A 27,720-nucleotide genomic window follows, 5' to 3' on the forward strand; every position below is an offset into this window, starting at 1 on the left:
AAGGGATTTCATACATTGCCCTTCTCTTTGTCCCCAGTCACCCCCTCTAGATGGTTCTGTAAAGGGCCTACATGCTGGGACCGGACCTTTCTACTATTCATATATTGGAGGAATATTTGGGGTCGGTCCTGATATCTTTTGCAATTTGTCGTTTGTTTTCAGTTTTTGCTAATTTCCTTTTTGCATATTCTGTTCTATTCTCTGTAATGTGTAAACGATGATCGCGTTCCTTCATTTTTAAATTTAATAAAAGCTCTTTTCTTATTATCTATCGCTTTTGTAACTTTGGCCGTAAGCCACATAGGTTGGATTTTTTGCCTTTTATACTTGGTGCCCACGGGGATATATTCTGCACTGTGGTCACATACAGTCTTTTGAGGAACTCCCATTTCTGTGTTGTGTTCATCGATGTCAATATTCCCTCACAGTCTAAGGCTTGGAGAGCAGCTCTCAGCCTTGGAAAATTAGCTCTCTTAAAGTTGAGCGTTTTTATTTTCCCGTGTGTGCTCGCTGTTTACAGCTAACGATAAATGAAATCATGTTATGGTCACGGCTACCCAGATGTTCTTTTATATGGACATTCGTAATAATCTCTGCATGGTTGGAGATGACCAGGTCCAGAAGAGCATCATTCCTAGTTGGGGCCTCTATGAACTGGACCATAAAATTGTCCTGTAGTAGGTTTATACATTGTTGCCCTTTAATTGTTCCTGCAGTACCATTACTCCAGTCACTATCCGGGTAGTTACCATCCCCCATTATTATCACTGTCCCAGCCCTTGCAGCCCTTTCCATCTGTGGGAGGAGCTGAGTCTCCACCTCCTCATTAACACTGGGAGGCCTATAACAAACTCCAATGATTACCTTTGTAGTACCGCCCCCCATGTGCAGTTCCACCCATAATACTTCAGCCTCATCACACTCTCCATCAACTAGGTCCTCTTTCACACTCGCTCTGAGATCACTTCTCACATAGAGACAGACTCCACCCCTTTCCTGTTTCAGACTCCACCCCCTTTCCTATTTCCCCCGTCTCTCCGAAAGAGAACCTAGCCAGGAATATGAATGGCCCAGTCATGTGAGGAATGAAGCCAAGATTCAGCAATACCAATTCAGTCCTAGTTCTCTTCATTCACCAAACCTTCCAACTCACCTATTGTGCTGGGCACACTTCTGGCATTGGGGAACAAACACTTCCATTCACTGACATCTTGTTCATTCACTGACATCTTGTTCATTCACTGACATCTTGTTCATTCACCGACACCTTGTTCATTCACTGACACCTCCTTCATTCACTGACATCTTGTTCATTCACTGACATCTTGTTCACATGGATTTTGTGTATTTTTTATTTTCATACAAATGGTACCAGTTCCACTGATTGTTTGTAACATGGAAACCTTCTTATCATCTGTCATAGCTAACCCCAATAAAAACGGACCCCTGTCTGATCTGTCTACCCCATTATAATCTAAGTCTCCCTCCCCCCTCCATCCTAGTTTATATACTCTTCCAGCCTTCCCATAAACCCCTCCCCCAGCACAGCACACCTCCTTCCATTTAGGTGACAACCATCTCTAGTATATAGGTTGCACCCCAATGAAATATCAGCCCAGTGCTCTAGAAATCTAAATGCTTTCCTGAGTTGCGCATGGCACAGGTAATATTTCAGAGAATATCACCTTGGAGGTCCTTCCCTTCAACCAAGGACCAAGACAGCTGGGTCATGCCCAGCCCCTCCCAGTAATTTATCTACCCGGTCCACCACATGCCGACCCCTGGCACCAGGGAGGCCGCAAACCATTCGGTTGAGGCAATCCTGGTGACCAATTATTCTATCAGTCCTTCTGATTATAGAATCCCCTTCTACCACCAGCTGTCTAGGCCTTCCTGCACTACCCTCCCCCAGTCTAGGCCTTTCTGCACTACCCTCACCACCCCTGCAAGATGGTCTGCCCTCCCGTCTGGTAGGGATAGCAGTGACATCCAGGGCTGCCACCCCTGAGCTTTCCACCCCCACATCTTCACCAAACTTGGCAAATCTGTTTGGGTGCTCAAACCCAGGGCCAGCCTTCCTTTTATGTGATCCCCTCCCACTCCCTCTCATTACAGTAACCCATCTTCCTACCTGATAATCCTGATGAGCCCCTCCACCCTCCACATCAATCCCATTAGCTACCTGCTCAGAGAGCAGAAGACTCCTTTCCAGGTTGTTGGTTCTGCCCAGTGTTGCAACTTGCTCCTCCAGATCTCTAACATGAATTTCCAGAAGGGCAACCCGCTCACATCTGTCGCAGTGGGGTCCATCCTGGAGGTGATCTGTTGCAGCGGGGTCCATCCTGGAGGTGATCTGTTGCAGCGGGGTCCATCCAGGAGGTGTAGCTCCATTGCTGCATACATGCGACACACTGTGCACTACACAAAGCCTTACACCCCGCTAGACTTCATATCTCAGGTACAATATTAACAGGAAATATCAGATGTCACTTACAGGTCAGTAGACTCCTTTTATAATCTCCTGTTTTCCGCTCCGGTTTTTTAACTCTACTTATCAAATGTCCACTTAGTCAAAGGTCCAGCAAGCAAAATAAAGGCAAGCTCAAGAATGAGCATGCTCAGAGTGAGCTCTACAGCAAGCTATATAGGACCTGTATCACCTGTGAGCAATTACCCATCCCCTTAATTAGCAGACTGAAGGCCCCACCAAGCAATGATGGTCTGATATCCTGCAGATGAAGTGGAGTGAGCCCCACCAAGCAATGATGGTCTGATATCCTGCAGATGAAGTGGAGTGGGCCCCACCAAGCAATGATGGTCTGATATCCTGCAGATGAAGTGGAGTGGGCCCCACCAAGCAATGATGGTCTGATATCCTGCAGATGAAGTGGAGTGGGCCCCACCAAGCAATGATGATCTGATATCCTGCAGATGAAGTGGAGAGGGCCCCACCAAGCAATGATGATCTGATATCCTGTAGATGAAGTGGAGTGGGCCCCACCAAGGAATGATGGTCTGATATCCTGTAGATGAAGTGGAGTGGGCCCCACCAAGGAATGATGGTCTGATATCCTGTAGATGAAGTGGAGTGGGCCCCACCAAGCAATGATGGTCTGATATCCTGCAGATGAAGTGGAGTTGGCCCCATCAAGCAATGATGGTCTGATATCCTGCAGATGAAGTGGAGTGGGCCCCACCAAGCAATGATGGTCTGATATCCTACAGATGAAGTGGAGTGGGCCCCACCAAGCAATGATGATCTGATATCCTGTAGATGAAGTGGAGTGGGCCCCACCAAGCAATAATGATCTGATATCCTGAAGATTAAATTTAAACCCCGGATGGAGTTGTATACCAGGTGACCAGAGGAGTCCAATGGGATGCCTGTTATCACAAACATGGTGCTTGGAGTCCACATATCAGACATGTTTCTACCCACATAGGATTCCATGTCCCTGGCTGCTGATTGGCTGCTGCAGAGACTTTATGTGAATATTTACCCAGTGTTTTGGAATAATACGCGACATTTGGGAGAATTCCACTTTTACCAGAACACAAAGCACAGCATTATTATAATAATGTACATAGTATGAAAAAAGAGTCATCATAAATAACTGATCGCATATACACCGTCCTACATAATATCTGTACAGGAATTGGCTGCAATCTTCTATTTCACATGGAAGGAAGAAAACTGGTATCCAAATATCTTCGCCTTGCGCACAAGATCTCGGTTTTTGAAGCATGGAAAGTACGGTGTGGCGCAGTCATCTGGACCATGGCCGATTTCATTGTTGTCAGGATAAGTACTTGGAGATGCATTATATCTGGCTATCCACAATTCAAAGATTCTGCAGAAAGCAAATCATCATTATTATAGGTTAGAAATAAATAAAAGTCTAAAGGACCATCAAAGCCACATCACAGTCCTTATAATAATGATCAGACACACAACCCCCTCCTACAGACCACCATTGTGTTATTTAGGGAAAAGTCTTGGATGAAACATCATAGAAAATAATTGGGATTTAAAACCCATTTCTGGTGGAAAAAATCCTCCCTACAGTAGGGTTCCCCTGCACTGCAAGGGTTAAAAAGCCCTTTATGTCTAGAGTATCATAAAAAGCAGTTTAACTTACATGATACCCATTCTATCCTATGCTCCAGCCTGTGAACTGTCCCACAGTGTTCTCATAGCCAATGCAGAGCTATGGGCCCTGTGTTGTACATGATGATGTCAGAGGACCTGCGATCTGTGGACTGCCCTATAGAGTTAGGGTTAGTGCGGGGACCTGTGACCACTCAGCATGGGGGGGGAAGAGGCTGCAGCACCGGTTTTACAGCCTGGAGTGAGCCTTCAAAAGCTGGGATCAGAAAATCCTAACCCTAAGGTGTACTGGCTTGTGGATTGTCCCATAGGGTTAGGACTTGTGGGCTGTCCTATAGGGTTAAGGTCAGGATTTGTGGACTGTCCCATAGGGTGAGGGTTAGGACTTGTGGGCTGTCCTATAGGGTTAAGGTCAGGATTTGTGGACTGTCCCATAGGGTGAGGGTTAGGACTTGTGGGCTGTCCTATAGGGTTAAGGTCAGGATTTGTGGACTGTCCCATAAGGTTAGGGTTAGGATTTGTGGACTGTCCCATAGGGTGAGGGTTAGGACTTGTGGGCTGTCCTATAGGGTTAGGGTTAGGACTTGTGGGCTGTCCTATAGGGTTAAGGTCAGGATTTGTGGACTGTCCCATAGGGTGAGGGTTAGGACTTGTGGGCTGTCCTATAGGGTTAAGGTCAGGATTTGTGGACTGTCCCATAGGGTGAGGGTTAGGACTTGTGGGCTGTCCTATAGTGTTAAGGTCAGGATTTGTGGACTGTCCCATAAGGTTAGGGTTAGGATTTGTGGACTGTCCCATAGGGTGAGGGTTAGGACTTGTGGGCTGTCCTATAGGGTTAGGGTTAGGGCTTGTGGACTGTCCCATAGGGTTAGGGTTAGGATTTGTGGACTGTCCCATAGGGTTAGGGTTAGGATTTGTGGACTGTCCCATAGGGTTAGGGTTAGGATTTGTGGACTGTCCCATAGGGTGAGGGTTAGGACTTGTGGGCTGTCCTATAGGGTTAAGGTCAGGATTTGTGGACTGTCCCATAGGGTGAGGGTTAGGACTTGTGGGCTGTCCTATAGGGTTAAGGTCAGGATTTGTGGACTGTCCCATAAGGTTAGGGTTAGGATTTGTGGACTGTCCTATAGGGTTAGGGTTAGGGCTTGTGGACTGTCCCATAGGGTTAGGGTTAGGACTTGTGGACTGTCCCATGGGGTTAGGTTTGGGACTTGTGGACTGTCCTATAGGGTTAAGGTCCCTATTAACTGTTAACCCTCCACCCCTCTCTGCCAATCCCTCCACTGGCCTCCATTCAGTGTCCTCCACCCACCCCCCCCCCCCGCCAATCCCTCCACTGGCCTTCATTCAGTATCCTCCACCCCTCTCTGCCAATCCCTCCACTGGCCTCCATTCAGTGTCCTCCGTCCCTCTCTGCCAATCCCTCCACTGGCTTACATTCAGTGTCCTCCATCACTCTCTGCCAATCCCTCTGCTGACTTCCATTCAGTGTCCTCCATCCCTCTCTGCCAATCCCTCCACTGGCCTCCATTTAGTGTCCTCCACCCCTCTCTGCCAATCCCTCCACTGGCCTCCATTCAGTGTCCTCCACCCCTCTCTGCCAATCCCTCCACTGGCCTCCATTCAGTATCCTCCACCCCTCTCTGCCAATCCCTCCACTGGCCTCCATTCAGTGTCCTCCACCCCTCTCTGCCAATCCCTCCACTGGCCTCCATTCAGTGTCCTCCACCCCTCTCTGCCAATCCCTCTGCTGGCTTACATTCAGTGTCCTCCACCCCTCTCTGCCAATCCCTCCACTGGCCTCCATTCAGTGTCCTCCATCCCTCTCTGCTAATCCCTCCACTGGCCTCCATTCAGTGTCCTCCACCCCTCTCTGCCAATCCCTCCACTGGCCTCCATTCAGTGTCCTCCACCCCTCTCTGCCAATCCCTCCACTGGCTTACATTCAGTGTCCTCCACCCCTCTCTGCCAATCCCTCTGCTGACTTCCATTCAGTGTCCTCCACCCCTCTCTGCCAATCCCTCCACTGGCCTCCATTCAGTGTCCTCCATCCCTCTCTGCTAATCCCTCCACTGGCCTCCATTCAGTGTCCTCCACCCCTCTCTGCCAATCCCTCTGCTGACTTCCATTCAGTGTCCTCCATCCCTCTCTCCCAATCCCTCCACTGGCCTCCATTCAGTGTCCTCCACCCCTCTCTGCCAATCCCTCTGCTGGCGTCCATTCAGTGTCCTCCACCCCTCTCTGCCAATCCCTCTGCTGGCGTCCTCTCAACCAACATTTTAAGTAATTCTTAGAACATATAACATCCTGCTCTGAAGTATAATTTATGAGCACAAGTGTTTTATTACCTTTCTCTTTTGGAAGGTTTTCACAAGTGTTTAATATATATTTTTTCACCTAAAGGTTGCACAATTTTATGATACACATTTGTGTGTGCATGTGTTTTATATATATATATGTATATATATATATATATATTTTTTTTATTTTTTTTATTTTTTTTTGTGTGATATTATGGTAATGCACTATTGTGAGTTTCTTTATCTTTGAGGTTCTTCACAACAATCAACACTGCAAGAAATATACTTTTTCATTTATTTTTATTTTTCTTCTTTATTGAGACACTGGACTTTATATTATTGGATTTAAATCACAGAGACACTGGATTTATGATTTTGTAGAAATTATATGGGGAATATTTTGTTGTTACACAAATAGTTGGATTATTTATTGAAAGAGGGTAGATTCCTGTTTGGATCTATATATTTGAGTTTAAGCTTTCAGGGGGTTGAAAGTTTTTTTTCCAATTTGGAATTAGTGAGGGTGTTTTCTGTTTTCACATTATATTTATATCATTTTCACATTATATTTACAATCCCTCCACTGGCCTCCATTCAGTGTCCTCCATCCCTCTCTGCTAATCCCTCCACTGGCCTCCATTCAGTGTCCTCCACCCCTCTCTGCCAATCCCTCCACTGGCCTCCATTCAGTGTCCTCCACCCCTCTCTGCCAATCCCTCCACTGGCTTACATTCAGTGTCCTCCACCCCTCTCTGCCAATCCCTCTGCTGACTTCCATTCAGTGTCCTCCATCCCTCTCTCCCAATCCCTCTGCTGACTTCCATTCAGTGTCCTCCATCCCTCTCTCCCAATCCCTCCACTGGCCTCCATTCAGTGTCCTCCACCCCTCTCTCCCAACCCCTCTGCTGGCGTCCTCTCAACCAACATTTTAAGTAATTCTTAGAACATATAATGTCCCGCTCTGAAGTACACGAATAACCTCATCTCACAATGTCAGCAAACTGTCCTCTCTGCTCCACCCCAAACCTCTTGCTCTCCAGTTCCCTCGTCATCTTTTTAGGGCTCACCTCTTGGAACTCTCCAGAGTCTTTCTCATCCTCAGGAACTCCTTACCTCAACCTGTCTGTCTATTCCCAATTCTGCCCACCTTTAGGTGATCCCTGAAAACTGATCTCTTCAGTCAAGCCTATCCCACCTCCACCTAAAAACAGAACTGTTACTTTTTGCATCAATGCATCCCTCACAGTTATTACCTTTGGTATCACTTGCACCTCCATTAGTTTGTAGCTCTCAGGACTTCCCTAACCCTTTGCTATCTCCATTTATTTTGTAACGCTCTGTGCAAACTGCCAGTGTTATATAAATCCTGAATAATAAAACATGCCTAGATATTATACAAGAATCTTACTTATCAACAAAGCTGTGATGTAAGAGGAAGATGGGGTCATTGCTGGAGATGGGGATCTGGGACATGGTGCCTCCTAGATATATGTGGACCAGGTTGTGCATGCTTCTTTTCAATGTCCTCCCATCTGGTGACAAGAACCCTGCAAGAGAAAGAGTAACATCATTAACTCTTAACAAGCAGAAATGATTCTATCAGCTATTAATCTCTTGCCAACCATGTAACATATGTGCAGCAACAAAGAGGGCGGGCTTTAAGGCCAACATGCCACACATATGTGTCCATGGTGGTCATGGATTCTGTGAGTCACCACACCTGCTCTCTATTTATGACTGTGAGCCACCAGGGTGTGCACCCAATCATGTGACCACTGGGACAGCCAATAGCATGTGATATCCTTATAAATTAAAGGGATGTCTTAACAGAAACAAAATTCAGGTGGATGAAACAAATTGAATGTTCCCCCACTGTATAGGACCAGAATAAAGGACAAGTTCACCTTTGTTACATGTTACATGTTCCACCCGTTTGTAGCGTTAGCTGCAGCTGCTGCCCGCTGCCCCCTCCACCCGTGACAGAAGTACAGGGAGACGTTCCCCGTACAAGCTGCCACTATTTAAAAATAGCGTGGCCGCCCGGGGCTCCACCCACACGGCTGCATCATTCATTGACAGTGTCCCATGAATGAATGAACTACAAGTCCCGACTACCATGTTTCTGTGGAGAGCCATGGCAGTTCATTGAATCTTCCTTCCAGTATATCTGCTTGTCACTTTTTATGTCTACCAACACAAGAAGTGCACCCAATGGATGCCAACATTTCCCTTGGACTTCACTTGGTCACACTGGTACATACGTAAAACAATACACTCTGCTCTTGCAGACACCATCATAGACTGTATATTATGGGAGCATCTTTGTAATAGTATACATATTTTATACCTGTTACCCAGACCTTGTATAAAGAACTGGAGTATTTTACACAGTCATTCTGCTAGGACAAACCTCGTAGAAGTCTATGGGTTTTGTCTAACAATAACTCTTTGGTGGACAAACTTTACAGAAGTGTATGGGCTCTGTCTAACCCTAACTCTATGGTGGACAAAGTTTACAGAAGTGTATGGGCTTTGTCTAACCCAAGCCCCATGGTAGACAAACTTCATAGAAGTGTACGGACTTTGTCTAACCTGAACCCCATGGTAAACACATCTTATTAAAGTCTATGGATTTTGTCTAACCCTAACTCTATGGTGGACAACGTTTACAGAAGTGTATGGGCTCTGTCTAACCCGAACTATATGGTGGATAGACTTCATAGAAGTGTATAGATTTTGTCTAACCAGAACCCCATGGTAAACACATCTTATTGAAGTCTATTGGGTTTTGTCTAACCTTAACTCTATGGTGGACAAACCTCATAGAAGTGTATAAATTTTGTCTGACCCTAACTATATGGTAGACAAACTTCATAGAAGTGTATGGGCTTTGTCTAACCCTAACTATATGGTGGACAGACTTCATAGAAGTCTGCTCTGCCCCCCCCCCCCCACAGCGCTGACTGGAGAGCTGGGCTGTGGAGGGGGAGGGAGTGGCAGGCTCAGGCTTTCAGCGGATGGCTGAGAAGCTGAGCCACCTGCCAGTTCAGGGATCTTCGTGGATCCCAACATTAATGTCAGGCTCTCTCCCCAGCCTGAACCGGCTGAGTGATGTCTGCCGACAGCGGACCTTAGCCTGCTGTTGGCTGAAAATGGGTCACAGGAATGCAGAATGAATGCCCTCCTGTGATCCACCAGACAAGTACAGCCAAAAGAGCTTTGGTTGTATGTCTCCCTTTATGGTTAATCCAGCTGTTAATAGCACTGAATGAAAGATTTAAGATGAGATTGAGACGATGAAACTCCATACGAGATTGTCAAATCTGACCATTTCTTTTAAGCTGGTCATAGTTGGAAAAGCCCACACTGACAGACTGAGGATTTGCCTGGACCCCAAAATGTAATGATGTTATGAAGCAGTAGTCCCAACCAGTAACACGCTTCCTGTCCTGGGCTGACAACATTCAATTACCAATCTATATCTATGGGGGAGCTGCGTTGTCACCCCAGTAATGCCCATTGCCGGTATTGGGGCGGGGGATCTGACATATAATTCTAATACATGATTTTGTGATCTATATTGTTATTGATGCGGCTGCACAGTATTTCTAGCATTATGCTCTATGTCATTATCACAAATTATATGATTCCAATTCCTTTGTTTTATATATAACTTATGCCAGGTTCTCATGTTAATGTTCAGTCCTTGTTCATCAAGTGCACTGATGTGCAATACAAGTAAGGGTCCATTGACGTATTCATCTGAGATTCAGCTTTTCCAACTGAATCTTCTGTTAAGCTGGTATGAATGTTGGGTGAAAAGATCCCTAAGTAATGACTAGAAATGCACTGTTTACAATTCACTCTTCCAAAGATTCACAGGATCTGAGCCCAAAACTCACCCAGAATGACCTCCTCACTAAATCAGAAAAAGGAGTTATCAGGGTATTTTCAGAGTTTGGCGGCTTGCTGGTTAAGGCTCCATTCTCCATTTCCTATGATTCTGAAAACAGAAATGAGCCTAAAAAGGTGATCATTGAAGATGATGAAAATGGACAAGGTTTGGTTTTTCTACTGCAGCTTGTAGTATCGCTGTACTCGTGTCAGTTGAGGAGATTGGGTGGCTATGGATGGCAAGATCTAAAAAGGATCGCTAGATGGTGAAAGAGTCGCCTCTCTTTTTATGGTGGATCAAATGTAGAGGAAGTAGCAGGTGGTAACACTATAGACAATTGTGTCTTTAATGACCATTAATACCAGCCAGACATGTAGATAGGAAGTGGCAGGCCTTGGATTCCCTTGCCCAGGGATTTCTCAGACAGCTGGATTGAAGAGGATTATCTGGGGTGGTACACCAGGATAGGCTGGAGAGCTCTCTACGAAGAGATTTTGCTGTGTAAAGACTTGTATGTAGTTGCCAGGAAGTTGTCCTGAGTTTGCAGTTCCCTTGGGTACCCCATGCACCCTTTACCCCATCCAACTTCAATTCCCCTATTAAAACCTAAAAACGAGCTCAAGGATTGTTTACTGTCTCCTCGATGCAAGTCTGTGAAAAATGCATGTTGCCTCGCTGTGCAGGACTATAGGGAGACCCAAATCTTCAGCGATTCCTAAGGGAATAGTGCTGAGCTTGTGTTCCATCCCACCAGTTCAGCTTTCCTATCACTTCACTCCCAATGATAGAATACAGGTTCCGCCATGACACCTCCTGTGTGAATGACTTAACTTGGTTTACTCTTCATGTACCCACTGGATTCACTGAGCTGTGGAGGACTATAGGGAGACCCAAATCTTCAGCGATTCCTAAGGGGGTAGTGCTGAGCTTGTGTTCCATCCCACCAATTCAGCTTTCCTATCATCTCACTCCCAATGATAGAATACAGGTTCCGCCATGACACCTCCTGTGTGCATGACTTAATTTGGTTTACTCTTCATTTACCGACTGGATTCACTGAGCTATGGGGGACCAAAAAAACCACAGCGCAGAGCACCAGTCCAATTCGGGTTGTGGCTGAGGACGAAGCTTGGAAACGCGGCCATGTACTGTGTGAACATCGGCTACATCCAGAGGCCTCTATTTCTGGGGCTGTACTATGGGGTTTGCGCTCTTGTCTTTCCTTTTGTCCTTTTGTACCCAGGGCTAGGTCCATAGGGTCTCTGCCACACGGATGGGGTCTCAGTTATCTGGGATACTGACCACTCAGAAGGGAAACATCACATTGTTCCACTCACTATTCAGGGAAGCCATCACCGTTGCCGGTAATGTACTCCCGCTGTCTGGCTGCCATATCATTCCCTTGTGTTGGTTACTCTTAGCAACTGCATTTCTTCCTCCTTCACCTCGTGTGTAACAGGCCCTGCTCTTTGTGATACTCATTATACCACCATGTACCCCTTTGCAGTAACTTCAGACCAGGCAGGAAATGGTTAATTGAAGTTTACTGAGCATTCTCAACAGTACAGTCCAGAAGTGCAATAACAGTCATCCCCTAACTAACTAAACATAGGTTGCCCAAGGCATACCTTCTAAGGACCATACAGTGGAAGAGTCCTGGATCCAGAGGAACGTCCCCAAGAAGTATGTTGCTGATGGTTACATCTTCCTGCTGAGCCTCTCCTTCCCATGCAGGCCATGGCTCAAAGCTCTGAGCAGAGCCCTTCCTCTTTTTATTTTCAGCTCAGGATGGGGGACAGAGCCCAGAAAAGCCCAGGAGAATTAAGAACCTGGCTTAACCTCTACCCACCCAGGCAGCCTAGCTAGCTGCTTTGAGCAATCACAGTGCTGACACTAAGGCTAGGTTCATATCTCCACATCTCATGTGAATGGACTCCCGTGCCCCGAGACCCGCAGGGAAGGAGTCCCTGCACTTCTTTGGAAAACGCAGCACACACGGGAACCTCGGTTCTCAGTACAGTTGCAATTTCCAATGTGGGCGGCGTGCCAGTAGAATTAATGGAACCTCCCCACGGGTCCACATTCCTCTGTGCGGGTGGATTTTGGTGCGGATCTTCAGCGGCACCACCTGCACAAATGTGAACTAGGGTAACACAGGAAATCTGCATTGCAAGCCAGGCTGAAAATTCACACAGACACCCTGGAAGCACCAGCTTACTACTGAAGCCATAACCAGCCTGATCAGCCAAACCAAACTAATCCGGAACATTGAGGAAAGAACATACCTGAAAAGAATTTCACACCATTCCACTTATGTAACACCCTGCTATAATATCAGTTGCAGGATGGTAAAACAAACACAAGATGGCAGTGACCTGAAATTCATTGGCACTCACACTCTGCAGAGCAGCCCCATGGACCTTGTATGCTGAACCGCAGGACTTTGTTGGGAAGCCATGTAAAAGAGGACTACATTTCCCAGAGGAGCTGACATGTGGGTGGAGGCAGATATATACAGGAGCCTGGGAGAGAGATGGAGAGCAGGGACAGAGAGAGAGTTGTGCTGACTGCCGGAGAACCGGACCAGGCAACAGAGCTAAAGAGAAGAAAGGCAAGGAGGAGTCCCTAACCGCTAGCCTTGCCGCCCTGTTCAGCAAGACAGTCTGCCAGTAGGTGACCTGGAACGCGGTGACCAGACGTAATGCTGCAAGTGAGACCAGATAGCTTGTGGGGGCCACATTTGCATCACAGTCCAATCATCAGAGCTGACCGCAGTGCACTCCTTCTGCAGGTCAGACCACATCAGTGTTCCCTTAAATATCAGCCTACCCTCTTAAAGGAACCTCTACCACCATTGTCATTAGTCCTTCCAGCTCGGAGAGGAGTTGCCTTTGAGAACAAACACTTCTGCCAGCTTTTGACACCTTACTTGCCTTAAATCTACCACTTGCCCAGTGCCTTAAAGAGGCACCACCTAAATCAAGTGCCACTCTAAGGGAAAGTACTTGCCCTTTCTCTTTCCTTTCCTATTATTATTCCTTTGAGGAACTGTCACCTACATCTCTTCCCACTTGTGCACCAGCTGGGTCAGAATCTGAGGGCCCAAAGGGAGCTAGTCCACCCGTTGATAGTTCTCCTTGCTCACTGGGGACTAAATAAAACACCTCAGGCTGGAGATATTGGGTTAAATTCTGAAAAGCAGGCCTGCTAAAACTGTTTGAGATTCTGCTGATTGAGTTGTTTCTTTGCTTAGAGTTGATAAGAGTGACAACTGCCTTTGCACATACCAGGAGCCTCTACCACCATTGTCATTAGCACATACCAGGAGCCTCTACCACCATTGTCATTAGCACATACCAGGAGCCTCTACCACCATTGTCATTAGCACATACCAGTACTACTTTGCACAGGTTAACCAAGCATACATTGAAGTTTAACCCCTTGGCGCCAGTGCCTCCCAGCCCTTTAAGGGTTTCAGAAGCGGGGAGATGGGGCGGGTTTTAGGGTCATGTGACTGCCGTGATTCGATGTTACGGCGGTCACAGGATTGGGAAAGGTCCCGATCGAAAGAGAAGATCAGGACCTTTCCATGAGTACCGGACATGTGTGCTGGAAGCACGCAGGGCGCGCGCTCTCAGCACATATGTTTTTCTTAATTGCACACAAATGTGCGGCTGCTCGGCGTCAAGGCCCAGACTCCAGGAGGCACATTTGCGTGCGGCCGGCGCAAAGAGGTTAATATAGACCTCACATCATTTTTCTCTAATCTGTGTGTGAGTCTACTTTCTGGTGGTAATTTACTATGGTCAAGAGAATACTGTGGTGTCAGCAGGGGTTGGGCTTTCAGAACGGGGTCCAGAGTGACAGGGACCCGAAAATAACTCAGCGACCCCTAAGGGGGTAGTGCTACACTTAGATCAGACCCAAGAGTGTGTCTCTATTAGGAACAGGTTGCTATATTGGGATGGGCACTTGTCTACCAATCCCTATTATCACATACCAACGTCTCTGACCTTTGGTGACGTGAGCAGAGTTAAAGTACAAAGATATCCACCTCCTTCCTCTTGAGCATGATGTCCTCACAGCAGTTTTTATTCTTCTATTAGGTCTTTTAATTTAACACTTACTGATAAGATTCATCGGGCAGCGGGCACAGAACATACTAGACTCACCTTCCAAGGCATTTCTGAAGCTGAATAAGGACGTGTCATTGAACGGTGGGGTGTCAAAGTTGCTCAGTTTCAGGGTGTTCTCCACATCTTGGAAGGAGGGCAGACTGGGAGCATATGGAGTAGCTCCTGGCTTCCTATGTAATCTCTCCATTTTCTCTTCATAATCAGCCAATGGACAGTATTCATCAGGGAAATTAAACCCACTGCAGACTGACTAGAAAGAAAGTTTCAGCCATGGAATAAAATAGTTACAACTTGAAACATTTCAGCACAAGCTTTTTCTTGTCCTTATCCCAAATTAAGGTAACAAAAATAATCTGCCCATTTCAGTTACCAGTCGCTGAACTCTTCCACCCTCTTCCATTTGTAGACAAGATTTCTCAGAGTACAGATTTGAGGAAAAGTGTCAGGATGATGTTTTATGGAAATGTATTCATGTGTGGTGCTACCTTCTGTTCAAGTGGTTGCTTGCTGGGAGATGCTCCCGTTATCTGATCACATGTGAATGGTGGAGTCTAGGGAATTGGACAATGTTAACTGCCAACTGCTGAGATATTTCATTGATGTCATGGGTGCATTACATGCAATAAATATTATATAGGCAGAACCACCACAAGATTACATGACCAGATACATGGCCATCTCTCTAATATCAGGTCCCACAAAAAGACCAATGTGGCCAATCATTTCAAGGAACAACATGATTCTCAATTAGACGACCTGACCCTTAGGGACAACATTATTATTGAGAGAGTTGGCTGCCCCATGAGGGGGGGGGGGCAGGTTCTCTATATTAGCCAAAAGAAGTGTTCTGGACCTCAAAGGGGATTCATTCTAAGTAAGATATCACTGATGAATAGGGGGGTTACATTCCTCATTTCCCTTCCCCTTTTCCTTGCCTTCCTGTCTCCCCCTACCCATTCCCCTCCCCTTTATGTGAAGCTCCTTTCTATTTTCTCCTTCCATATGGGAGAGTCACATGAATGTGAATTTTAAATGAGTGATTTTATCATCCTGTGCTTGAATAATTAGAAATTATTATTAGCTATCGAGTATTGAGAAATGATATTGAAGTTAAAGATATACTGAACACACATTGTTTAATTTACATTCCCTTTCTATTTCTGTACATAGATGATGGCTCTGCAATTATTTTGATTGAAAAAACATCTAAGTAGCTTTTTCCAATATACAGCTGTCACATGACCCGGCTCTCTCCCATTCTGTCTGCAGGGAAACATAAGCAGGAGGAGCTTCTAGTCTTCTGCTGCTGGTCACATAGCCAAATAGGTAGCCACACAAGTCCATCTAGTTCAACCAATAAAAGGGAAAAAAAAACATTTTTACACTATCCTATACCCACAGTTAATCCAGAGGAAGGTAAAAAACCCAATAAAGCATAATCCAATTTGCTTCAGTGGGGGAAGAAATTCCTTCCCGATCCCCTGAGAGGCATGTTCAAAATAAAAAAAAAAACAGCCTTTAAGATACCGAGTAAAACTAAATAAATAATATCAATAAACTGTCTCAAATTGTCATGCAAATATATATTAGAAATACAATCCTTATTTTTTGTCAATAACATGGTGTAGGCAGATTTCTGCCAATCACAGGCTGTCCCCCCCCCCCAGCCTGTGTATTAGAATAACAGGGAGATGAAGCCTCCATCCAACAAGATGTAATATCCTGCCACCACTTTCTTTAGCTGGTTAGTGGACATGGAGGAGGAGGGAGGGAGTGGGCTGTCATGTACCACTACCACTGTGTATATGCCCATATGTGTGATTCTGTGGTCCCATGGGCTTCTTAGATGTAACAGATAGGAAATGCTCAGCATGGAAACGCACTGAAAACTGAGCATGTGCAGAGTTGCCTCTACAGCTGCAAAATCCCTAGCTGAATTGGGGAAATGGGCAGATGGGGGAGAACAGCAGGATCAACCAGGTATTTTGCAGAATATAGAAATGAATCTCACAGTGACTGAGTATGAACAGCATGTAATACATCATGTATTGATAGTTTTTATGATGTGGGGTTAGTAACACTTTAATATAATATATTTAGATGGGAAGTCACTATTGATCAGAGGGGAAATGTTTTTATTGTTACTATTTTTTTGGTTTACACTTTTAATTTTGAATTAAGATTTTTTCTATAAGTGGGATGTATTGAGGATGCTGACCCATTGATCTACTCTACACCCTATTCACCAAGTCATGTACACCACCAGATATGTGATTTTCCAGCAGAATAATAATATACCACTCCCATGCACCCTTGAATATTTTTAAGGGTCAGTTTTTGGATGGGGTATTGCTGTGTCTAATTAGACCCTCTGGGAGTGCTTAGATTTGTTCCCCTTCACTACTCACTATCTCCATGACTTCGCCCTGTTGTGGTGAAACATGTTGGGGCATGGCTTTGGGTAGGAGTAAGCAGCATGCTGTTGTTACAATAAATCTTATCTGGAGCTGAAAATCTTTGGGGAGTGATCTTGTATTTGGATTGTGGATCTCTTATATTTGGCTGAACTTCCACCATTACAGTAGAGGTATAGCAGAGGGCAACTCACCTTCCAGAAAGAGAAGTGAGAATATGGGTTAAGGACACCCTGAGCATCATTGGTTCCCAGCAGTTCATTTGTACAGATGGAGCAGTTCTTCTCTCCCCTCCAGTCATAGTATGGAATAGCGAAATCTTCATCTCCCGTCATCAGCTGGATTTGTCTCTCCAGGAAGAGGAGATTTAGGCGATGCCATCCTGGAAATACTGGGCCTTGATGGGCAAAGTTTTTATTAGGATTAAATGTACTGTTTATTAGGATTGCTTTCATGGAATAATAATGCATCCACACAAACACATCATACAGAGGGGCATCTACAAAGCGGTAAGTCTCCCGGTGGAACCTGTCTCCGGTGCTCAGGACAACAAAGTCTTGGCTTTTGGTGGTCTTTGCTAGAGCCAAGTAACTGAAAAATCTTTTCTGCTCTAGAAAGGTCAGTTCCCGTATCTCCTTCCGCACTACCATTTTTTTCCGGTCACATTTCTCTCCATAATGTCCAAATATACAGTCCCCGCAGTCAAAGCCACTGTAGTTTCCATTGCACTCACAAGTATTCTCATAGTAGAACCTTGGCCAGTCCAGACGATCGTCATTAGTTAGGGGAAGCTCTTTTCCAGGTAAATTGGACCAGTTTCTACATCTTCCTCGGCCTGAAAATAAACCACATGGGCTTTTGTCCTTCCAAAGTGGACAACAAGTCTTGGTGTGAAAGGCGGCTTCTGTAGAGCAGACTCGTGGGAACTGGCCGTCCACAGCAGAGAGGCAGAGTGCCAGGAGGACGATGAGGTTCAGCATGACTCCCTGTGGATGGAGGGACAGACATTATCAGACGGTCAATATTAAATCTGCAAATATTTCTAATAGAAGACATTAAATAGAAGCACCAATGGAAGAATAATAGCTTGAACCATGCATCAAGTATATAGAGTGGGGGAAGGGGGTTAGTGCTACTGAACGTGAGCATTGCAGTAGCCACTTAAATCTGAATATCAAAAAGCATTAATAGTTAAATACCAAACCACAGCTCATGGACATAATACAACTGTTAAATATGGTTTTAAAAAGATAGCCAAGAATATGTAATATTAACCTGCCAGCAACCCCTTTACAGGTAGTTCTAATCCCTCCAAAGGCAGAGAATTGGACACTGGAAAATATATTTTTGAATTGTTCTTCAGCTGGTTTGAGCAGAATTTATCATTTACATAAATAGACAATATGAGCATGTAGGCCCTTTACAGAACCATCAAGAGGGGGGGGGGACTGGGGACAAAGAGAAGGCCAATGTATGAAATCTCTTCTTCAGCTCTGTGTATACAAAGGAGCATGGGGGGGCTCTTGTCCATAATGGGCGTGGTACTGACACCCCCCAGATGATCCACATTGGCTCACAATTGATATGATCCAGAAATATAAGAATATGCATCATACATTCAAGGGGGGGTACAACAAGGGGGTCAATGGTGGAGAATGATCTGGGGGGGGGGGTCAATGGTGGACAAGGATCTGCGGGGTCAATGGTGGATAAGGATGTGGGGGGTCAATGGTGGAGAAGGATCTGGGGGGTCAATGGTGGATAAGGATGTGAGGGGTCAATGGTGGAGAAGGATCTGGGGGGTCAATGGTGGAGAAGGATGTGGGGGTCAATGGTGGAGAAGGATCTGGGGGGTCAATGGTGGACAAGGATCTGCGGGGTCAATGGTGGAGAAGAATGTGGGGGGTCAATGGTGGAAAAGGATCTGCGGGGTCAATGGTGGATAAGGATGTGGGGGGTCAATGGTGGAGAAGGATCTGGGGTGGTCAATGGTGGAGAAGGATCTGGGGGGTCAATGGTGGATAAGGATGTGGGGGGTCAATGGTGGATAAGGATGTGGGGGGTCAATGGTGGAGAAGGATCTGGGGGGTCAATGGTGGAGAAGGATCTGCGTGGTCAATGGTGGAGAAGGATGTGGGGGGGTCAATGGTGGACAAGGATCTGCGGGGTCAATGGTGGATAAGGATGTGGGGGGTCAATGGTGGAGAAGGATCTGGGGGGTCAATGGTGGAGAAGGATGTGGGGGGGGTAAATGGTGGACAAGGATCTGCGGGGTCAATGGTGGATACGGATGTGGGGGGTCAATGGTGGAGAAGGATCTGGGGGGTCAATGGTGGAAAAGGATGTGGGGGGTCAATGGTGGAGAAGGATCTGGGGGGTCAATGGTGGAGAAGGATCTGGGGGTTCTGGTAGATCACTTGCTTAATAATGGCATGCAATACCAAGCTGGGGGCTCTAAAGCGAGCAAAATCCTCTCTGTATAATACATAAGGGGGGATATGATCACCATGTATAATACATAAGGGGGGATATGATCACCATGTATAATACATAAGGGGGGATATGATCTCCATGTATAATACATAAGGGGGGATATGATCTCCATGTATAATACATAAGGGGGGATATGATCTCCGTGTATAATACATAAGGGGGGATATGATCTCCATGTATAATACATAAGGGGGGATATGATCTCCATGTATAATACATAAGGGGGGGATATGATCTCCATGTATAATACATAAGGGGGATATGATCTCCATATATAATACATAAGGGGGGATATGATCTCCATGTATAATTCATAAGGGGGGGATATGATCTCCATGTATAATACATAAGGGGGGGATATGATCTCCATGTATAATACATAAGGGGGGATATGATCTCCATGTATAATACATAAGGGGGGATATGATCTCCATATATAATACATAAGGGGGGGATATGATCTCCATGTATAATACATAAGGGGGGGATATGATCTCCATGTATAATACATAAGGGGGGGATATGATCTCCATGTATAATACATAAGGGGGGATATGATCACCATGTATAATACATAAGGGGGGATATGATCACCATGTATAATACATAAGGGGGGGGATATGATCTCCATGTATAATACATAAGGGGGGATATGATCTCCATGTATAATACATAAGGGGGGATATGATCTCCATGTATAATACATAAGGGGGGGATATGATCACCATGTATAATACATAAGGGGGGATATGATCTCCATGTATAATACATAAGGGGGGGGATATGATCACCATGTATAATACATAAGGGGGGATATGATCTCCATGTATAATACATAAGGGGGGAATATGATCTCCATGTATAATACATAAGGGGGATATGATCTCCATGTATAATACATAAGGGGGATATGATCTCCATGTATAATACATAGGGGGGGATATGATCTCCATGTATAATACATAAGGGGGGATATGATCTCCATGTATAATACATAAGGGGGGAATATGATCTCCATGTATAATACATAAGGGGGTATGATCTCCATGTATAATACATAAGGGGGGATATGATCTCCATGTATAATACATAAGGGGGGATATGATCTCCATGTATAATACATAAGGGGGGATATGATCTCCATGTATAATACATAAGGGGGGGATATGATCTCCATGTATAATACATAAGGGGGGGATATGATCACCATGTATAATACATAAGGGGGGATATGATCACCATGTATAATACACAAGGGGGGATATGATCACCATGTATAATACATAAGGGGGGATATGATCTCCATGTATAATACATAAGGGGGGATATGATCTCCATGTATAATACATAAGGGGGGGATATGATCTCCATGTATAATACATAAGGGGGGATATGATCTCCATGTATAATACATAAGGGGGGGATATGATCTCCATGTATAATACATAAGGGGGGATATGATCTCCATGTATAATACATAAGGGGGGATATGATCACCATGTATAATACATAAGGGGGGGATATGATCACCATGTATAATACATAAGGGGGGGATATGATCTCCATGTATAATACATAAGGGGGAATATAATCTCCATGTATAATACATAAGGGGGGGATATGATCACCATGTATAATACATAAGGGGGGGATATGATCTCCATGTATAATACATAAGGAGGGATATGATCTCCATGTATAATACATAAGGGGGGGGATATGATCTCCATGTATAATACATAAGGGGGATATGATCTCCATGTATAATACATAAGGGGGGATATGATCTCCATGTATAATACATAAGGGGGATATGATCTCCATGTATAATACATAAGGGGGGATATGATCTCCATGTATAATACATAAGGGGGGGATATGATCTCCATGTATAATACATAAGGGGGATATGATCTCCATGTATAATACATAAGGGGGGATATGATCTCCATGTATAATACATAAGGGGGGGATATGATCACCATGTATAATACATGAGGGGGGATATGATCACCATGTATAATACATAAGGGGGATATGATCTCCATGTATAATACATAAGGGGGGGATATGATCTCCATGTATAATACATAAGGGGGGGATATGATCTCCATGTACAATACATAAGGGGGATATGATCTCCATGTATAATACATAAGGGGGGGATATGATCTCCATGTATAATACATAAGGGGGGATATGATCACCATGTATAATACATAAGGGGGGATATGATCACCATGTATAGGTGGTCCATATATTGAACTCGGTGTAGTTATTCATCCTGAGGTCATCACAGAGAACAAGGTGGCATTTTTTTATGTCTGGAGGAAAAGAAATTTAACCTCAAAATACAGAAAGGTTTCTCCAAAGTAAGAGCTGTGAAAATGTGGAATAGACTCCCTGAAGAACTAATGATTGTGTTCAGAAAGGCCTGGATCATTTCAAATATACACATAATATAAAGAGATACAAACATTTATAGGTAAATGGAATGCAGGTATTATCCGATTGCTTCTTGGGGGATCAGGGTGGAATTATTTCCCCTGGTGGAGCACATTGGATCATACATCATTGGGGGGTTTTTTCCTTCCTCTGGATCTTTTGCAGGTATTGGATTGTGTATATAGGATTGTATATCATTTTTCTTTCTTCTGTTGGTTTAACTGGATGCATCTTTTTTCAACCAGACTAACTATGTAAAAATATGAAAGAGGTAAGGATTATGCTCCAAATTACATTTTTATTTCTGGTGCCCAATGAAAGAAAGGAAAAGATAAAAGTGATCTGACGTGGTGATCGAGTCGCCTTCTCGTGTGGCTTCCATTGCCTCTCTTATTTTTCTTGTGATTGCTGTGTGGTTTTTATTTTTCTTCTATCACTGCTCTATATTTTCCTTTCCTCCTTGTTGGATTTTCATTGTATACAGGGAATGAAGACATTATTTGGTGGCCTCATGATCTTTACATACACTATATTGCTAAAAGTATTGGGCCCCCCTTCCCAATCACTGGATTCAGGTGTTCCAATCCCCTCCATATCATGTGATTCAGGAGTTCCAATCCCTTCCCAATCACTGGATTCAGGTGTTCCAATCCCCTCCATATCATGTGATTCAGGTGTTCCAATCCCCTCCATATCATGTGATTCAGGTGTCCCAATCCCCTCCATATCATGTGATTCTGGTGCTCCAATCCCCTCCCAATCATGTGATTCAGGTGTTCCAATCCCCTCCATATCATGTGATTCAGGTGTTCCAATCCCCTCCCTATCATGTGATTCAGGTGTTCCAATCCCCTCCATGAACACAGGTGTATACAATCAAGCCCCTAGGCATGCAGACGGCTTCTACAAACATTGATGAAAGAATGGGTCGCTCTCAGGAGCTCAGTGACTCCAAGCGTGGTCCCGTGATAGGTGGCCACCTGGGCAATAAGTCCATCCGTGACATTTCCTGGCTACTAAATATTCCACGCTCAACTGTTAGTGGGATTATAACAAAGTGGAAGCAACTGTGAACAACAGCCGCTCAGCCACCAAGTGGTAGGCCACGTCACATGACAGGGCGGGGTCAGCGCATGCTGAAGCGCACAGTGCGCAGAAGTCACCAACTGTCTGCAGAGTCAATAGCTAAAGACCTCCAAACTTGGTGTGGCCTTCAGATGAGCCCAACAACAGTGCGTAGAGAGCTTCATGGAATGGGTTTCTATGGCCGAGCAGCTGCATCCAAGCCTTCCATCACCAAGTGCAATGCAAAGCGTCGGATGCCGTGGTGTAAAGCACGCCGCCACTGGACTCTAGAGCAGGGGAGACGTGTTCTCTGGAGTGACCAATCACACTTCTCTGTCTGGCAATCCGATGGCCATGTCTGGGTTTGGTGGTGGCCAGTAGAACGGTACTTGCCTGACTGCATTGTGCAAAGTGTAAAGTTTGGTGGAGGGGGGATTATGGTGTGGGGGTGTTTTTTAAGGGTTGGGCTTGGCCCCCTAGTTCCAGTGAAGGGAACTCTTAAGGCAACATTTTGGACAATTTTATGCTCCCAACTTTGTGGGAGGAGTTTGGGGATGGCCCCTTCCTGTTCCAACATGACTGCCCACCAGTGCACAAAGCAAGGTCCATAAAGGCATGGAGGAGCCAGTTTGGGGTGGAGGAACTTGACTGTCCTGCACAGAGTCCTGACCTCAACCCCATAGAACACCTTTGGGATGAATTAGAGCGGAGACTGCGAGCCAGGCCTCCTCCCCCGACATCAGTGCCTGACCTGACAAATGTGCTTCTGGAAGAATGGTCCAGCCTTCCCATAGACACCCTCCTAAACCTTGTGGACAGCCTTCCCAGAAGGCTGCAAAGGGTGGGGCCAACTCAATATTGAACCCTATGGACTAAGACTGGGAGGCCACTAAAGGTCATGTGCGTGGAAAGGGCGGGGCCAACTCAATATTGAACCCTACGGACTAAGACAGGGAGGCCATTAAAGGTCATGTGCGTGGAAAGGGCGGGGCCAACTCAATATTGAACCCTACGGACTAAGACTGGGGGCCATCAAAGGTCATGTGCGTGGAAAGGGCGGGGCCAACTCAATATTGAACCCTACGGACTAAGACTGGGGGGCCATTAAAGGTCATGTGCGTGGAAAGGGCGGGGCCAACTCAATATTGAACCCTACGGACTAAGACTGGGGATCCATTAAAGTTCATGTGTGTGGAAAGGGCGGGGCCAACTCAATATTGAACCCTACGGACTAAGACTGGGGATCCATTAAAGTTCATGTGTGTGGAAAGGGCGGGGCCAACTCAATATTGAACCCTACGGACTAAGACTGGGGATCCATTAAAGTTCATGTGTGTGGAAAGGGCGGGGCCAACTCAATATTGAACCCTACGGACTAAGACTGGGGATCCATTAAAGTTCATGTGTGTGGAAAGGCAGGCGTGCAGTACAGTGTATGTGTTGAACTCTGGTTGATGTATGTACATGGCACGTTACTTTGTACTCTATAAAATAGTTCTCAATATTTCTTACTGGGCCGGGTTTCTACTTCCTGGTGGATATGAAACTGAAGTGGCTGCTGACACTTTACTGATATACAGTTGTGTTGAAAATACTATCAGTCAGACATCACTAACCGGATCAATCCCTGTTTTTGGTGGAAATGATATTTCTACATGGCAGATAATTTCCTAGCAGGTGTAGTAGAGTCATAGAAATCCAACAGACCCGACAGTCATGACATGCATGCTGCTGATTCTGTGTCATTGAATCACTCATTGAAAGGGGCGTGTTCACAATAATAGCCGTGTGGAGTTCTATTAGTGAGGTCATTCATTCTTTGATAAACAGGTGGTAATGACTGCCCTTATTTAAGGAAGGAAGGCAGCAAATGTTGGACATGCTGGTTACAGTGCATTTCTCTCTGAAATTCTGAGGAAAATGGGTGGTTCCAGACATTGTTCAGAAGAACAGCGTACCTTGATTAAAAAGTTGATTGGAGAGGAGAAAACATATAAAGAAGTGCAGAAAATGATCGGCTGCTCAGCTAAAATGATGGCAAATGCTTTAAAATGGCAACCAAAACCTGAAAGACGAGGAAGAAAGCGAAAAACTACCATTGGAATAGAGAGAAGAATAGCCAAAATGGGGCAGACTCAGCCAACAATCAGATCCAGGAAGATGAAAGAAGGTGTGACGTTCCCTGTGAGGACTCAGCCAACAATCAGCTCCAGGAAGATGAAAGAAGGTGTGACGTTCCCTGTGAGGACTGTTACAATTAGAAGACGCCGATGTGAAGCCAAGCTATCTGCAAGAAGTCCCCGCAAAGTCCCACTGTTGGGAAAAAGACGTGTGCTGAAGAGGTTACAATCTGCCAAAGAGCACATTGACTGCCCTAAAGAGAAATGGCGCAACATTTTGTGGGCTGATGACAGTAAGATTGTTCTTTTTGGGTCTAGTGGGCGGAGACAGTTTGTCAGACGACCCCCAAACACTGAATTCAAGCCACAGTACACTGTGAAGACCGTGAAGCATGGTGGTGCAAGCATCATGATATGGGGATGTTTCTCATACTACGGTGTTGGGCCTATTTATCGCATACCAGGGATCATGGATCAGTTTGAATCCATCAGAATGCTGCCTTATGCTGAAGAGGAAATGCCCTTGAAATGGGGGTTCCAACAAGACAACGACCCCAAACACACCAGTAAACCTGCAACATCTTGGTTCCAGACCAACAAGATGGACGTTATGGAGTGGCCAGCCCAAGCCCCGGATCTTCATCCAATAGAAAACTTGTGGGGTGACATCAAAAATGCCGTTTCTGAGGCCAAACCAAGAAATAGAGAAGAACTGTGGAATGTGGTCCAATCATCCTGGGCTGGAATACCTGATCACAGGGGCCAGAAGTTGGGGGACTCCATGCAACACAGATGTACAGCAGTTCTCAGAAACAGTGCGACTACAACCAAATATTCATGAAGTCATTCAAAGGAAAGCAAAATCTTCAAACATTTCTCAGTTTATATAGTGAATGTTGGAGTTTGTAAAGAAGAATACAAACACGGCCATTTTTTTTGAACCGTCTAATATTCACTTTTCTTCCATTTTTTTGGAGGAACAACACAAATTTGATGTATTTTTCTTCATGTTGTGATTTGGAATAGAATGTGTCGTGTTCCCAATGCATTTGTGTGAATGGAAAGAAAAGGATTAGAAGGATTTGCAGCTTTAGTCACTTTTTTCAACACACGGATATTATTTTGAACACAACTGTATATTCCTTCTATAGTTGCTATATGATGTTTTGACTATGAGAATAAGTTTGAAGGTTGTATCTATGAGTTGAATGGTACCCAATGCAGTGGTAATTTTTTGGCCATTATTTTGTGCTATTTGGTATCAGTGAAGCAATATAACCAGTAAGCGTCTGAGGCACAGTGGGTGTAGAGAATATCCAAAAATACTGGAAAACTGACCGGTAAGGTAGATGTCTAACCTCTGAAAGAGTATAATTGTCAATTGTAACTGGTCACCATTCTGATTGGTTACTCAGTTCCCTCTATGAGAGACAACAAGACACCTAATGGGTACACTACATCGATCGATCAACAAATAACAAGATTGTATAAATAGAAATAGGACACATTATTTTCCAAGAATATATCATTGATCATCCAAGTTGGCTCAGGGCTAAAATGACAAAACTGCATTAAGATGGGGCAGGGCATGGCAGGGTGATGGTATGGAAGGAAACTCTTCAAAATGAGACTGTTTCCAGAATCTACATACAGTGAGAGTGATTTATGGTGGACAAAATGAATTACTCCACACAAAGTTGATATTTTACTTACAGGTAAAATCAGTGGGTTGAGTGTCACCACCATGGTGTCCAGTCATATTCCATCCCACCTTGGCATCTCAGTTCTTCTGCTCTCTGCCATCACCTCATTCTAGCTAGAAGAAACATTAAAAAATCTAGCAGGAAGCCTGGTGCGCCTCCATTAACCAGCTGAAGGGTATGTAGACTTTGAACATCTCTGTGTCTCTCCAATGCCCATTTAGCATCTTTCAAGCCTACAGGGGCTGGGGGCATCTGATATATTCTGTGACCAGTTCACCATTCATCTCCTCCTACAGATCTGATATCCATAAAAGACATATTACCATAAACTAGGTATATGAGTAGAAGTAAACATGAAAAGAACTGGAAGCTAAAACAGATTTATGAAGCCATCAGGAATTTCCCTCCAACATCTAGAAAACACGGGAATGTCCATATTGGGTGGACTGAGCTTCCAGCTGAAGGAATAATTGTCCTTTTCCTGTGTTAACAGTTTTTACTATTTTCAAAAGCATTTCTGTGTAAAGACCACTTGGAGTCACTTCTGAACCCTACCCTTACCCATACCCCCTCCCCTTGTGCATACAAAACATCAGAAAGAAACCAGAAAGAAAACCCCAACCATGTTTAGGGAAGCTTGCAGGAGACATATACAGATTAACATTATCTGAAGTTAAAAAATAGTTACCATTATTAAAAAAGAGATCCATTCATTATACCTGCATCTCTTGTTGGACCTTCCCAGCTGCAGCAATCCTTTTGTCAGAAAATAATAATGCTGAGACACTTGAATTTATAAGATGTTTGACTGGGAGGTGCTGGGTGTGTCGAACGTTGCCCACCCTCTCTAAGAACTAGAGGGAACATGGAAAAGTCTGGCAGACAACTAATTGCTGACCTTAGTCATTATTCGGAGCAAGCCTATTTCACAGAGTTATTGCTTGAGAGAAGTTTCACTTCAAACACTTTTCTCCAGACACTCAACTTTGTGAAATTAGATTAAAGTTTGGATTTGGATGGATTATCTCCGTGATTTTATTA

General features: G+C 44.8%; 1 protein-coding gene and 1 pseudogene across 2 annotated transcripts; both read right to left on the bottom strand.

Moving 5' to 3' along the window:
• Positions 1-1,355: 1,355 nt before the first annotated feature.
• On the bottom strand, positions 1,356-3,427 carry LOC149431141 (uncharacterized; annotated as a pseudogene).
• Positions 3,428-3,526: 99 nt separating this feature from the next.
• On the bottom strand, positions 3,527-27,433 carry LOC149431142 (tyrosinase-like). 2 transcript variants are annotated; one of them, XM_089665868.1, is made up of 5 exons: positions 27,368-27,433; positions 17,048-17,839; positions 14,476-14,689; positions 7,817-7,955; positions 3,527-3,851 (listed from the first exon to the last, which is right to left on the bottom strand). In XM_089665868.1, exons 1-5 carry the CDS (start codon positions 27,368-27,370, stop codon positions 3,671-3,673), a joined length of 1,329 nt encoding a protein of 442 aa, XP_089521994.1. In that variant the 5' UTR covers positions 27,371-27,433; the 3' UTR covers positions 3,527-3,670. The 2 variants fall into 2 exon arrangements, with proteins under 2 accessions (XP_089521994.1, XP_089521993.1); XM_089665867.1 differs by having other exon boundaries at positions 27,399-27,432.
• Positions 27,434-27,720: the final 287 nt, after the last annotated feature.

Source organism: Staurois parvus, unplaced genomic scaffold (assembly GCF_062004578.1).
Source record: "Staurois parvus isolate SC_StPar_1 unplaced genomic scaffold, SC_StPar_1.0 ptg002385l, whole genome shotgun sequence".
In the NCBI taxonomy this organism is placed as follows: domain Eukaryota; kingdom Metazoa; phylum Chordata; class Amphibia; order Anura; family Ranidae; genus Staurois; species Staurois parvus.

Excerpts from the sequence above, each read along its gene's own strand:
- LOC149431142 (XM_089665867.1), bottom strand. Across the intron at positions 7,956-14,475 it reads CTTCAGAAATGCCTTGGAAG|GGTTCTTGTCACCAGATGGG; the intron begins GTGAGTCTAGTA and ends TTTCTCTTGCAG. Across the intron at positions 3,852-7,816 it reads CATCACAGCTTTGTTGATAA|AATCTTTGAATTGTGGATAG; the intron begins GTAAGATTCTTG and ends TGCTTTCTGCAG.